Below are 12,674 nucleotides of genomic sequence, written 5' to 3'. Positions count from 1 at the left end.
CAATTTGCTGTTAAGGATCCAGTGAGAGAAGTAGACAAAAAAGCACCTCCTAGGGGAAGAAAAACAACAACAGCAACCAACCAATGGCATGTCATGTGCTTTGTCTTAGCGTTAATTTTGATAGAATGTTACCTGGCACCAGAATTTATCGTGAGGCAAGGCCAGGAGCCAGTCGAGGTCATTGGCTACGAAGGTGGCGCGTTCCAGGTACTCCTCCACTAGGGCGGGAATGTTGTCTTTAGGGGGCGGTTTGTATAACACAAAATACCGGTCTGCCTTCTGCTCGGGGTGCTACGGATCCAAAAACCACGTGTTAACGTGGCAGAGGTTAGTCAGCGAGGGCCCATTTGCCAACCCACAGCAATGACAACACTTGGCTGTTCCAACCAGTGACCCTCCAAGGAGCTTTTAAGCATAAAGAACCAAGTGTATCTAACAAAGAGGGCATGGTTGCATTCAGCAAACACTAGGCGGTAATTAAAATCCATGTTTTCGGAGTGGATTTAATGACACGGGGAAAGGTTAAGGGACGAGAAAGCAGGATACAAAACTCTCTGTTTAATATAATCAGTTTTCATTTTCCTTTTTTAGTAAAAGGGAAAAGATTTATTTGTTATGAAGAAAAACCAGAGCATAGTTTTCGGTTTTTAAAAAGTATAAGTATATTCACACACTGGTATCGATTTTTAAAAAAGAAGTTGGGGAGATGACGCCCCAAAGCTGATAGTGGTTATCTTTGATGGGGGTGGGGGGTGGGGAATTGTGGCTTGAATAGACTTTCCCATTAAAAAAAAAAAAAAAAGAACATATATTCATATATTACTTTTGTTTTGTTTTGTTTTTGAGACAGGTCTCACTCCCGTTGCCCAGGCTGAAGTGTAGTGGCATAATCTTGGCTCAGGTGATCCCCCACCTCAACCTCCCGAGTAGCTGGGACTATAGGTGCGCACCACCATGCCTGGCTAATTTTTTTTTTAGTAGAGATGGGGTTTCACCATGTTGCCCAGGATGGTCTCAAACTCCCGGGCTCAAGCCATCCGCCTGCCTTGGCCTCCCAAAGTGCTAGGATTACAGGTGTGAGCCACCTCTCCCAGACACATATATTACTTTTTAAATTAATTTTTAATTATATAATTTGACACAAGCATCTTTTCTTTCAAAAACTTACAAGGTACAGAGAAGGTGAGCTGCCTGGGACTACACTCCCAGGCCCCATGTTCCCTGCAGAGGTAACCACTCACCATCTGGTGGGCGTCCTTGCAGACCTCTTCCAGGCATTTACATTAAATTATACCCATAAAGGCCGAGCGTGGTGGCTCATGCCTATAATCCCAGAACTTTGGGAGGCCAAGACGGGCAGATCACGAGGTCAGGAGATCGAGACCATCCTGGCTAGCACGGTGAAACCCCGTCTCTACTAAAAATACAAAAAAATTAGCCGGGTGTGGTGGTGGGCGCCTGTAGTCCCAGCTACTTGGGAGGCTGAGGCAGGAGAACGGCGTGAACCTGGGAGGCAGAGCTTGCAGTGAACTGAGATCGCGCCACTGCACCCCAGGCTGGCTGACAGAGCGAGACTCCATCTCAAAAAAAAAAAAAAAAAAAATTATACCCATAAAAACGATTTGTTTGGGTCTGTTCTTTTGTTTTTTTTTTTTCTTAAGTCAGTCTCAGCGCAGAATCACAAGTTCTCCCTTCCAGCCCCTACTTGCCATGAACAAACCTTACTTTGTTCACCATAAAGAGGAGATGGGCTCAGTTTTCTCCTCTGACTACATAAGGGGTGCTTTCCCTGGGGAAGTGGTAACAGGAGGATGGCCAGGCAATATGTCAACTCTTATCAACCACAGTCCATCCACTTCCAGGTCTGTTGATCCAGGGGATATAGAAAAATTGAGACTGATAAGAGGTCAGCCTCCTCAAGAACCATCTATGCCTTCCTACTGCCTTAGGCGAGTTTCCAAACTGTAGAGCCTGTGGGTACCACAAGGATTTTTCAAGGCCACCTATCATGTGGGTCTGCAGGACCCCCTCCCATTTAAATCAAATTTGTATCATGGAGTTACAGGTACAAATCTGCTGAAAAAGAAATTCTACTGGCTGAAACAAGTTCAAAACAACTGTCAGGAGCTGAAATACATCTCCTTGGTTTCCAAGCTTCCTCCCTCTATCTGTTGGCACTTTACCTCTTCCCTCACTTCTCACTCAGGCCAGGCTACTTACTCTCCCGGCACACACACACACACACAAAACCAGGCTACTCATTCTTCTGACACACACACACACACACACACACACCCCCAGACTACTCATTCTCCCGACACACACACACACACAACCAGGCGACTCATTCTCCCGACACACACACACACACACACACACACACCCAGGCTACTCAATCTCCTGACACACACACACACACACACAGACCCAGACTACTCATTCTCCCGACACACACACACACACAACCAGGCTATTCATTCTCCTGACACACACACACCAGGCTACTCATTCTTCTGACACACACACACACACACACCCCCAGACTACTCATTCTCCCGACACACACACACACACAACCAGGCGACTCATTCTCCCGACACACACACACACACACACACACCCAGGCTACTCAATCTCCTGACACACACACACACACACACACACACCCCCAGACTACTCATTCTCCCGACACACACACACACACAACCAGGCTACTCATTCTCCTGACACACACACACCAGGCTACTCATTCTTCTGACACACACACACACACACACAGACCCAGACTACTCATTCTCCCGACACACACACACACACAACCAGGCTATTCATTCTCCTGACACACACACACCAGGCTACTCATTCTTCTGACACACACACACACACACCCCCCCAGACTACTCATTCTCCCGACACACACACACACACAACCAGGCGACTCATTCTCCCGACACACACACACACACACACACACACCCAGGCTACTCAATCTCCTGACACACACACACACACACACACACACCCCCAGACTACTCATTCTCCCGACACACACACACACACAACCAGGCTACTCATTCTCCTGACACACACACACCAGGCTACTCATTCTTCCGACACACACATACACACACACACACACACGAGATTCTACTTTCCCTGCAATCCCACAGGGGGAAGATCGCCATCTAAATCACCAAGTGAGCACAAAACAGAGGACGTGACAGCTCAAACCTGGCAGAGGGACTGTGGAAATGCAGAAGGGAATTAACAGCACCTGGAGGATAAGGGACGGCTTCCCAGAGCACGCAGCCTTCCTCCAAGGCTCCAAGCATTCGAGGATAAGGACTTCAAATGAAAGAAACATTTTTATGGAGGCATAAACATGGGCCATAACAAAAGGGCACAGATTGCACTGGGCGGTGGGAGAAGATTTGGCAAATGCTGGAATGGTGCAAATGAAAGCTGCCACTTATTGTGGACCTGCCCTCTGCCAGCCACTAAGCAGGCACAACCCACAGCCCCTATTTTTTTAATCTACAAAAACTATTTAAAAGAGACATAGTATTCATCCCATTTTAGAGGAGGAATCAAACAGTAAGTTTCAGGAACTTTCCCAAGGTCATGGGATTAAAGAGGCAACTGAGGCAGGATTTGAGCCAAAGTTTACACTCTGCAGACCTATTAAATGACCTATGGTATCTGTGTGCCATCCTGGTCTCACTGATTGTCCTTCTGACCTCAGTTCCAATCTCACCTCCTCCAGGAAGCCTCCCTGACTCCCACCCCAGCTGGATTAGGAGCTCATCTAAGCTCTCCCTCAGCACCTGCATTCTGTGCTCACCTCTCTATACCACTTGAACAGCATTAAAAGTGCTTTCAGACCAGTGGTTTGCATGGGGAAAGGGTGGGAGGAAGGCATGGATTGCAGAGAGGCACAAGAAAACTTTTAGGGGTGGTAGAAATGCTCATTGATGATGATGATAGTTTCATGCATGCATACAGATGGAAAAACCAATCAAATTGCATATTTTATGTTTTAATTTTCAAAATGTTGGCTGGGTAAGTGGCTCATGCCTGTAATCCCAGCACTTTCGGAGGCCAAGGCAGGCCCACCACTTGAGGCCAGGAGTTTGAGACCAGCCTGGCCAACACTGTGAAACCCCATCTCTTATCAAAAATACAAAATTTAGCCAGGTGTAGTGGCATGCGCTTATAGTCCCAGCTACTCGGGAGGCTGAGGCAGGAGAATCGCTTGCACCTGGGAGGCGGAGGTTGCAGTGAGCAGAGATCATGCCACTGCACCCCAGCCTGGGCAACAGGTGAGACTCCATCTCCAAAAAAAAAAAAAAAAATTCCCTTTTCATAGGTGTTGACAAATTGTATATTTTAAATATGTGCAGTTTATTGTCCTTCAACGATGCCTGAATAAAGCTGTATAAAAGGGGAGGACTGGTCTTCCCAACTGTCTCCCCCACTAGCCTGTAGGTGTCTGGAGGCAGTCTGAGCTTTGCTCACCCAGCATTCTAAGTCTATAGAACAGCACCTGGCATTGAGCAGACTTTCTGTACAGATCTGCTGGCTGCACAAAGAAATGAATGGAGGCTGACTGGACGTGGTGGCTCATGCCTGTAATCCCAGTGCTTTGGGAGGCCAAGGCGGGCGGATCACAAGGTCAGGAGTTCAAGACTAGCCTGGCCAACATGGTGAAACCCCATCTCTACTAAAAACACAAAAATTAGCTGGTCCCAGCTACTCAGGAGGCTGATGCAGAAGAATCACTTGAACCCGGGAGGCAGAGGTTGCAGTGAGCCGAGATCATGCCACTGCACTCCAGCCTAGGCAACACAGCGAGACTCTGGAAAAAAAAATATATATATATGGTTTTGTCATGTTGCCCGAGCTGGTGTCAAACTCCTGGGCTCAAGTGATCCACCCGCCTCAGCCTCCCAAAGTGCTGGGATTACAGGCGTGAGCTACCGGGCCTGGCCACAAGACTATTTCTTTTGGGTCTTCAAGTATGTGCTATTCAAATAGATCCTCAACCAACATTAGCTCTACCAATCACCCTGAAAAGGTAGTGTGGTAACTACCCTTTGGCTAGAGATCATGCCCCAAGCCGAGACTAAAGGGACAAATACAGGGTAGACACATATCTTAGTACAATCTTTCAGGAGCTTCCCGTGGCCTTCAGAGTAACACTTTTCAGTCTGCCAACAAGACCCCTCCTCGATCAGGCAGCTGTCTCCCTCAGCTCATCTGCCTTCCCACCCTACCCCCAATTTAGTGCTGCTGTTGTTGTCCCTGCTGTCATCACCATTGTAATAAGAATTTATTGGGTGCTTACTATGTTCCAGGCACAGTGCTCATTCACAGGCATCTCATTTAATCCCCACAACCACCCTGCAAAGCTGGTCCTATTATTATCGTTTTTGGATTTGAGGCTTAGAGAGGTTCAATAACTTGCCCAAAGACACAAAGACAAATATCCAAGTATGTGTGAAATGAACACAAAGCCTGTACTTGCTAACTCTGCTATACTGTTGCCACCTCAAGTGACTTGTGGTTAGTGTAAGTCAGGGTCTCTCAAGACTCCAGGACTACATACTAAGGTCGTCCTACCAGGTCCAGCCTTCTCCTGTTGCTCTGCCCAGCTAGTATTAAGTCGCCCTTCAATACCCAGTTCAGGAGCCCTTTCCTTCAGGAAGCCCTCCTGGGCTGCACGTGCCCTCCCACCAGGCCAAAGGCCTCCCTGCCCCTACACACCCTACTGGTCTGGATCAGCGGCCCCGGCTCTGCACTCACGGAGCAGCCTAGACTTCCTTCTGTCACAACCCTGATCACACTAGAGAAGCTACTGGTCTGTCTTTCTCTTAGGTCGTGGGCTCTTCAAGGGCAGAGACCATGTCTTTTCTCCTTATAGCTCCAGCACCTGGCACATGGCCTGGCTGCAGTCCCTGACTCATGTACCAAATGTTTTCTGAGAGCCTCCTGTGCGCCTGGCACTGGAAATCAGGAGTAAAGGGCAAGGACCAGGCCACCGCTCTCACAGTGCCTGCAGTCTAACAACCCACATGTTCATTCAGTATGGGGGGAGGACTGAGGTGGAAAATCATACTTGACCACCCAAGGAGCCAATCTCCATCAGTGTTTCCAACAGAACTTTTTGCAATAATAGAACTGCTCTATATCTGTGCTGGCACTCACCACATGGGGCTATTTTAATTTACAAGCGTTACAATTAAATTAAAAATCTAGTTCCTCAGTCCACACTCACTATTCACATTACAAGTGCTTAATAGCTACATGTGGTGAATGACTACCTATTGGGTGGCTATCGTACTGAAAAGAACACTTCCAGATTTCCTGATAAATATCTCCCACACATAAAAAGGTTATAAAAAGAAAATGAGAGGCTTTATAGCAGAAAGATTTTAAGGATATGTGTCCTAGGGTCTGCCTGGCTAGGTTCCCATCCTGGCTCCCCTAATTTCCTAATTCTGTGACTCTGAACTCTCAGTTTCCTCATCTGTAAAATGGAGACAATCAAAATGTCTATTTGTAGGGCTGTGATGTGGACTAAATGAGATAATCCGGGTGAAGTGTTTAGAATGGTCTGGCACAGGGCAAGTACTGTATAAATGTCAGGTACTATTATTAGAGAGTATTTAAGAAGTAATAAGAAGCCATCTAGAGGGCAGGAAATAAAACACCAAGTTCCTGTTTCCCATGATTTTACTCAAACCCCTAGAAAACACTTCCTCTCACCTTGTTCAAGTGAGCTCAAATTCTTGGGAAAACAACAAGTGGGTATAGGAACTCCAGGGCCGCATCTACCTCCTTCTTCGGCAGCCTGGCACCTCTCCATGGCTTTAATCTCTCTCTGCAGCTGGTAATCGACATGTCCATAGCCTCCTTACTTTTCAGTCTCACTAGCCCTGACGGGGTGTTTGTATGTGGTGCTTCCTATCTCAGTTGAGATAAAAGATGGCCCAACCTCTGAAATCAGCGTTCCCACCAAAATACAGATAGCAGCTCAGATAGCTCTGAAAATGCTACCTGAAACCTGAACACCCTCCACAGGGTCAAATCCCCAAACCCAGCTTTGGGCTGGATCCATTTCTAGCCTGATCCAGGCTGAATCAGAACTGCCATCGGCCTGAATTGAAATTAAATGCTTTGGGGGGAAGGTGCAGGGTGGTGACATGGAAAATCCTATGCAAATTCAAGCTGCTGCTCGGAAGGAAATTCCTACTCTGGGCCTGGAAGAGACTAGCAGTGTCTCAGCTACTGAATCACCGACCATGGCCCTCGGGTCATTCTTGGAACAGATAAAGAAGGAATTTACTTTTTGCTTCTGAAATTGCAAGACTGACAATATCAGGCTGAATGGCCTTAAGGGACCGGCTCACCAGCGCTGGTGAAGTCCTCAGCTTTCTTGTCTTCGGGTCCTTGTGGGTGATCTGGAGTTGGTCCAGGGGCAGAGCTGGCATTGTGCTGCGTGACCCTCCTGAAAGGAATATGGATGGGAAGAAGAGAGCAGACACACAGACTCCTGGGGGCAGGGCCTGCTCTGGGGCTGATCCCAGAGTCAGAAGAGAAGCTTCAACCTCTCGCCTTAGGAGGCTCCTGCTGTAGTTCAGGACCTGGTTCATGCGCCTACTAACCCAGACAAAGTGACTTTTTTTTGCATAAAGCAGTTCCCAATTATAGAAAAAAATACTTCCCCAGATGACTTCTGATATATTTCCACCCACTTTTTTTTTTTGAGATGGAGTCTCAATCTGTCGCCAGGCTGAAGTGCAGTGGCGCTATCTCAGCTCACTGCAACCTCCGCCTCCCTGGTTCAAGTGATTCTCCTGCCTCAGCCTCCCCAGTAGCTAGGACTGCAGGCGCACACCACCATGCCCAGCTTTTTTTTTTTTTTTTTTTAAAGAGACAGAGTCTTACTCTGTTGCCCAGTGAAGTAGTGCAATCATAGCTCACTGTGGCCTCTAACTCTTGAGCTAAAGCAATCCTCCCACCTCAGCCGCCTGAGTAGCTGGGACTACAGGCATGCACCACTATGGCCAGCTAATTTTTTAAATTTTTTGTAGAGACAGGTTTTATTTTTTGATAGATGAATTCTTACTACATCTCTCGGGCTGGTCTCAAACTCCTGGGCTCAAATGATCCTCCTGTCTTGGCCTCCCAAAGTGCTGCCTCAGCCTCCCAAAGCGCTCACAGGTGTGAACCTCTGTGCCCAGCCTGTTTCCACCCACTTTGAGAAGTACTGGCTAAAAATATGTAGATTCCCTTTACTATGGCTCCAGCTCTGTGAGCTCAGTAGCCTGTGAGCTCTATGAAGACAGTGCCCACGGCTCTCCTCTTGCTATCTTTTCTGTGAGCACAGGATTGGTACAGAGAGAGGTGGCCTCACCAAATGTTTGAAGAACGACTACATATGATGACAATCCTTTTAAAACTCCAGCCAGATTTTAAGTCTTTTGAGGGTTGAAGCCATGGGCCTTTCCTCACTTGTGGAGGATGTTAAGATTTTACAACCTCTCTAGGCTTCAGGGAAGAAGTACATGGAAGAATAGAAGGACATGAGAAGAAGGGAAGAAGGACATGGAAAAAGAGAAGGACCAGGGAAAAAGATACTTCATAGAAAACTGACAGTGCAAGCTCCTTTCTACAAAGGCCCAAACTGACCTCACAGTCAGTGAGTGGCAGATCCAAGGTCTCCTGTCTTGCTGTCCAGTGTTCTTTTCACAATATCACTTGGCCTGACCCACAGAAGGGACATACGTGTTAAATGAATCATGGAATAGAAGTGAATTAGGCCCCTCAAAAAACATGTCATAAAAGGCTAGAACAGACTCAATGACAACATGAAGAGACAGAGGCTGGGGTGATTAAACTGTCACCTCTTGAGCCTTCACAGACAAGCAGAGGAGCATGGGGACATGAGCTACCAGGTGTGTCATATCTCAGATATTGGGCCAGGCTTAATGATATGAAGAGCTCCTCTAAGTGCTTTGCTTTATTCTTTTTCTTTTTTTTTTTTAAATAGAGACGGGTTTCATCATGTTGCCCAGGCTGGTTTCAAACTCCCAAGCTCAAGCAATACGCCCATCTTGGCTTCCCAAAGTGCTGGGATTATAGGTGTGAGCACCTGGCCTCTAAGTGCTCTTCTCAGCATTAACTTACTTGCCCTGTTAACTGGCTTTACACGTATTAATGCTCACAAAAAGTCTAAGGTTAGTTCTATTATTATCCTCATTTTAACAGTGACAAAACAGAGGCTCACAGAAAATAAGAAACTTGCCCAAGGTCTCACAGTTAGTAGGTGGTGAAGCAGACTGGTTCTTAACCATTCACTATACTGTGTCTAGTTTAGTTAAACTTAGGGGTAGGATGGGGTGAAGGGGTGGAGTGAGAGTCAAAGCACTTCTAGAGGAGAGTCTGAGTAGTCTTGATAATAGAGACTGGCCAGGGAAGAAGGGTGCCCCAGGCAGAGGAAACAGCAGAGCAAAGGCAAGGAGGTGGAAACAGCCTGGTACCCAAGGAACCTTGGTTCTGGCCTGTTATAAAGACTGTGAAGATCCCCACCCTAGCAGGAGTAATAAGAGAGGATCAATCTGCCTAGTACTTGAAACCTGTTCCAGCTCTAGGATCCCAGCAGATCAGACACACATGGTCTCTGTATACACGAGGTGGCCTGAAAAAAAATCACAAGGCAAAGAAAGTAATAAAGGGCTTGGGGTAAGTTTTCATCTTTCAGCTTTGCGAAGCATAGATAATATCCTCTGCTGCACGTATTTCTAATCAAGTTACTGTCCTACTAGCCTCTCACAACAACCCAATTAAGGACAACAAGGAATACCATGTTCAGATGTCCAAAGAGGGGCCCTGATTTGCTCAAGGTAAATACATTATTGGCCAAGCTGAAACCGAAGCCCAGGTCTTTTGCTAGGGCACCTGGGCTCTTGTGCCAGATATGTTAAAAAATAATAATAGGCCAGGCGCGGTGGCTCACGCTTGTAATCCCAGCACTTTGGGAGGCCGAGGCGGGCGGATCACGAGGTCAGGAGATCGAGACCACGGTGAAACCCCGTCTCTACTAAAAATACAAAAAAATTAGCCGGGCATGGTGGCGGGCGCCTGTAGTCCCAGCTACTCGGAGAGGCTGAGGCAGGAGAATAGCGTGAACCCGGGAGGCGGAGCTTGCAGTGAGCCGAGATTGCGCCACTGCACTCCAGCCTGGGCGACAGAGCGAGACTCTGTCTCAAAAAAAAAAAAAAATAATAATAATAATAATAATTTTTTTTCCTAATCCTCTAGCCATGCTGGAAGGCGAGCCGGAAACACCACTGCTCTGCACACCAGTGCAGAAGTCTAAATGACTGACAGGCCCAATTCTTTCCAGGCTTGCCCGCTGAAGATGGCTGTGGGAGTGTTGGGTGTGAGACACAGGGTGGAGAAAAAGTCATGAGGAGGAGGCAAGTCTCCACCCTTTAACCTCTAGGCCCCACAGTCCAGGCCTAGACAGGTAGAGACAGCATTTGCTTTCAGAAGAAATTCACGGCCAGGTGCAGTGGCTCATGCCTGTAATCCCAGCACTTGGGAGGCCAAGGCGGGAGGATTGCTTGAAGCCAGGAGTTTGAGACCAGCCTAAGCAACATAGTGAGACCCCATCTGTACAAAAAATTCAAAAATTAGTCAGGTGTGGTGGTGGTGCACCCCTGTAGTCCCAGCTACTTATGAGGCTGAGGTGGAAGGATCACTTGAGCCCAGGAGATCAAGGCTGCAGTGAGCCATGATGGCACCACTGCACTCCATCCTAGGTGACAGCAAGACCCTGTCCCAAAATTAAAAAAATTTTTTTTTTTTTTTTAAAGAAATTCACTCCTACAAACCATTGTCTGCCAGGGCAATTCAGGGTGCTACAGTCCTACAGCCTGGGTTCAAATCCTGGCTCCACCTTTTCTTATCCATGTTGAGACCTTGAGACAGTTCCCTAACCTCTCTAACTTTTGATTGCCTCTTCTGTAATACCAAATTGTAATAGTACATAAACTCGTAGGGTTGCTATGAGAAGTAATCAATGTGATGTGTTCAATCCAATACCTGGCACATAATAAGCACTCAATAAAGTTTAGTTGTTGTTATTATTCAAGTCCTAACCAGAGGCAAGACACTTTGGGCTTCCTGGTTTATTCAGCAAACAATTCCTGAATACAATCTGGGTCCTAGGCGTATAACTGACTATCACTTGGCGTTAAAGCTATAACAGCAAATGTCCAAAACTAGAGTATAGTAGAGAAAGGAAGGATGTTACAAAGAAGGTGATCTATAACCTGATGTTGCAGGACAGGGGGAAAAGGTGACATTCCAAGCAGAGAGCAAGCATGAACAAAGGCTCAGAGTCTTAAAATGTGTGGCTTTGGGTTGGGTGAGTTGGCTCCCGCCTGCAATCTCAGCACTTTGGGAAGCCACGGCAGGAGAATTGCTTGAGCCCAGGAGATCGAGGTTGCAATGGGCCATGATACGTCACTGAACTCCAGTCTAGGGGACACAGTGAGACCCTGTCTAAAAAGTGTGGCTTTGAAGGAAGAGGGAGACATTTGGTGTTGCTGAAAACACAAGGTCAGATAGGGGATGACAGAAGTGAAGAGAGAAGAGAAGCTGGATAGGGAAGACAGGACCAGTTTAAAAAGAGCCTCAAAACAGCTTGAACCCGGGAGGCGAAGGTTGCAGTGAGCCAAGATCACGCCACTGCACTCCAGCCCGGGCGACAGAGCAAGATTCTATCTCAAAAAACAAACAAACAAAAAGCCTCAATGCTACACTAAAGATTTTAGTATTTCACCTGAAGGCAGTGAGGAGTCATTTAAGTATGAGACAGACATGACCAGAAAGAGATGATGATAACCTGGTGGCAGAAAAGACCTTTTATAAACCATGAGAGAGCAAACAGTATGTTAATCATTTCATTCATTCCTTTTATTTTTGAGATGGAGTCTCACTCTGTCACCCAGGCTAGAGTGCAGAGGAACGATCTCGGCTCACTGCCATCTCTGCCTCCCGGGTTCAAGAGATTCTCCTGCCTCAGCCTCCTGAGTAGCTGGGATTACAGGCACATGCCTGGCTAATTTTTGTATTTTTAGTAGAGAGAGGGTTTTGCCACGCTGGCCAGGCTGGTCTGGAACTCCTGACCTCAGGTGATCCGCCCGCCTTGGCTTCCCAAAGTGCTGGGATTACAGGCATGAGTCACTGCCTGGCCATTCAAATATTTTTGAGCACCTATTATGTGGCAGGCACTGATGCCCAGAGAATATTAAGGTGGGCAAATAACAAACCTGGTCCTGCCCTTCACAGAGCTTACACTCATAATGGAGAAAGACAGATACTTTTCCAATTAGCCATACAAACAAATAAAAACCAATACCACGATGTAGCTATGTAGATAAGGCTCATGAAGCTGTGGCAGCATTTAAAAGAGAGACCTGGCTTGAGGGAGAAAGGATGTCAAGGAAGACCTGAATTTTTGTCTAAAGCATGGGTACAAATCAACTAGGCAGGGCTGGGCGCGATGGCTCACGCCTGTAATCCCAGCGCTTTGGGAGGCCGAGGCGGGCAGATCACGAGGCCAGGAGATCGAGACCATCCTGGCTAACAAGGTGAAACCCCGT

At 47.2% G+C, this 12,674-nt stretch overlaps 1 protein-coding gene across 17 annotated transcripts in view; it reads right to left on the bottom strand.

The window, feature by feature from the left end:
* The window catches only part of ASCC2 (activating signal cointegrator 1 complex subunit 2), a 51,875-nt gene that overhangs the window by 38,142 nt on the left and 1,059 nt on the right, over positions 1–12,674 (bottom strand). For 6 of the 17 annotated variants that reach the window (XM_055254087.2, XM_055254086.2, XM_055254089.2 and 3 more), the window contains exons 2-3: positions 7,410–7,507; positions 133–291 (exon numbers count right to left, since the gene is read on the bottom strand). In XM_055254087.2, the coding sequence (XP_055110062.2) occupies positions 133–291; positions 7,410–7,490 (240 nt within the window). In that variant the 5' untranslated portion in view covers positions 7,491–7,507. Of the gene's footprint in view, positions 1–132; positions 292–7,409; positions 7,508–8,691; positions 9,580–9,631; positions 9,701–12,674 lie in introns of those variants that run through there. The other 11 variants (XM_055254094.2, XM_055254093.2, XM_055254096.2 and 8 more) reach the window with 6 other exon arrangements.

Source organism: Symphalangus syndactylus, chromosome 18 (genome assembly GCF_028878055.3).
Source record: "Symphalangus syndactylus isolate Jambi chromosome 18, NHGRI_mSymSyn1-v2.1_pri, whole genome shotgun sequence".
In the NCBI taxonomy this organism is placed as follows: Eukaryota; Metazoa; Chordata; class Mammalia; order Primates; family Hylobatidae; genus Symphalangus; species Symphalangus syndactylus.
The sequence above is the reverse complement of the archived record's forward strand: the minus strand, read 5'-3'. Positions and strand labels throughout refer to the sequence as shown.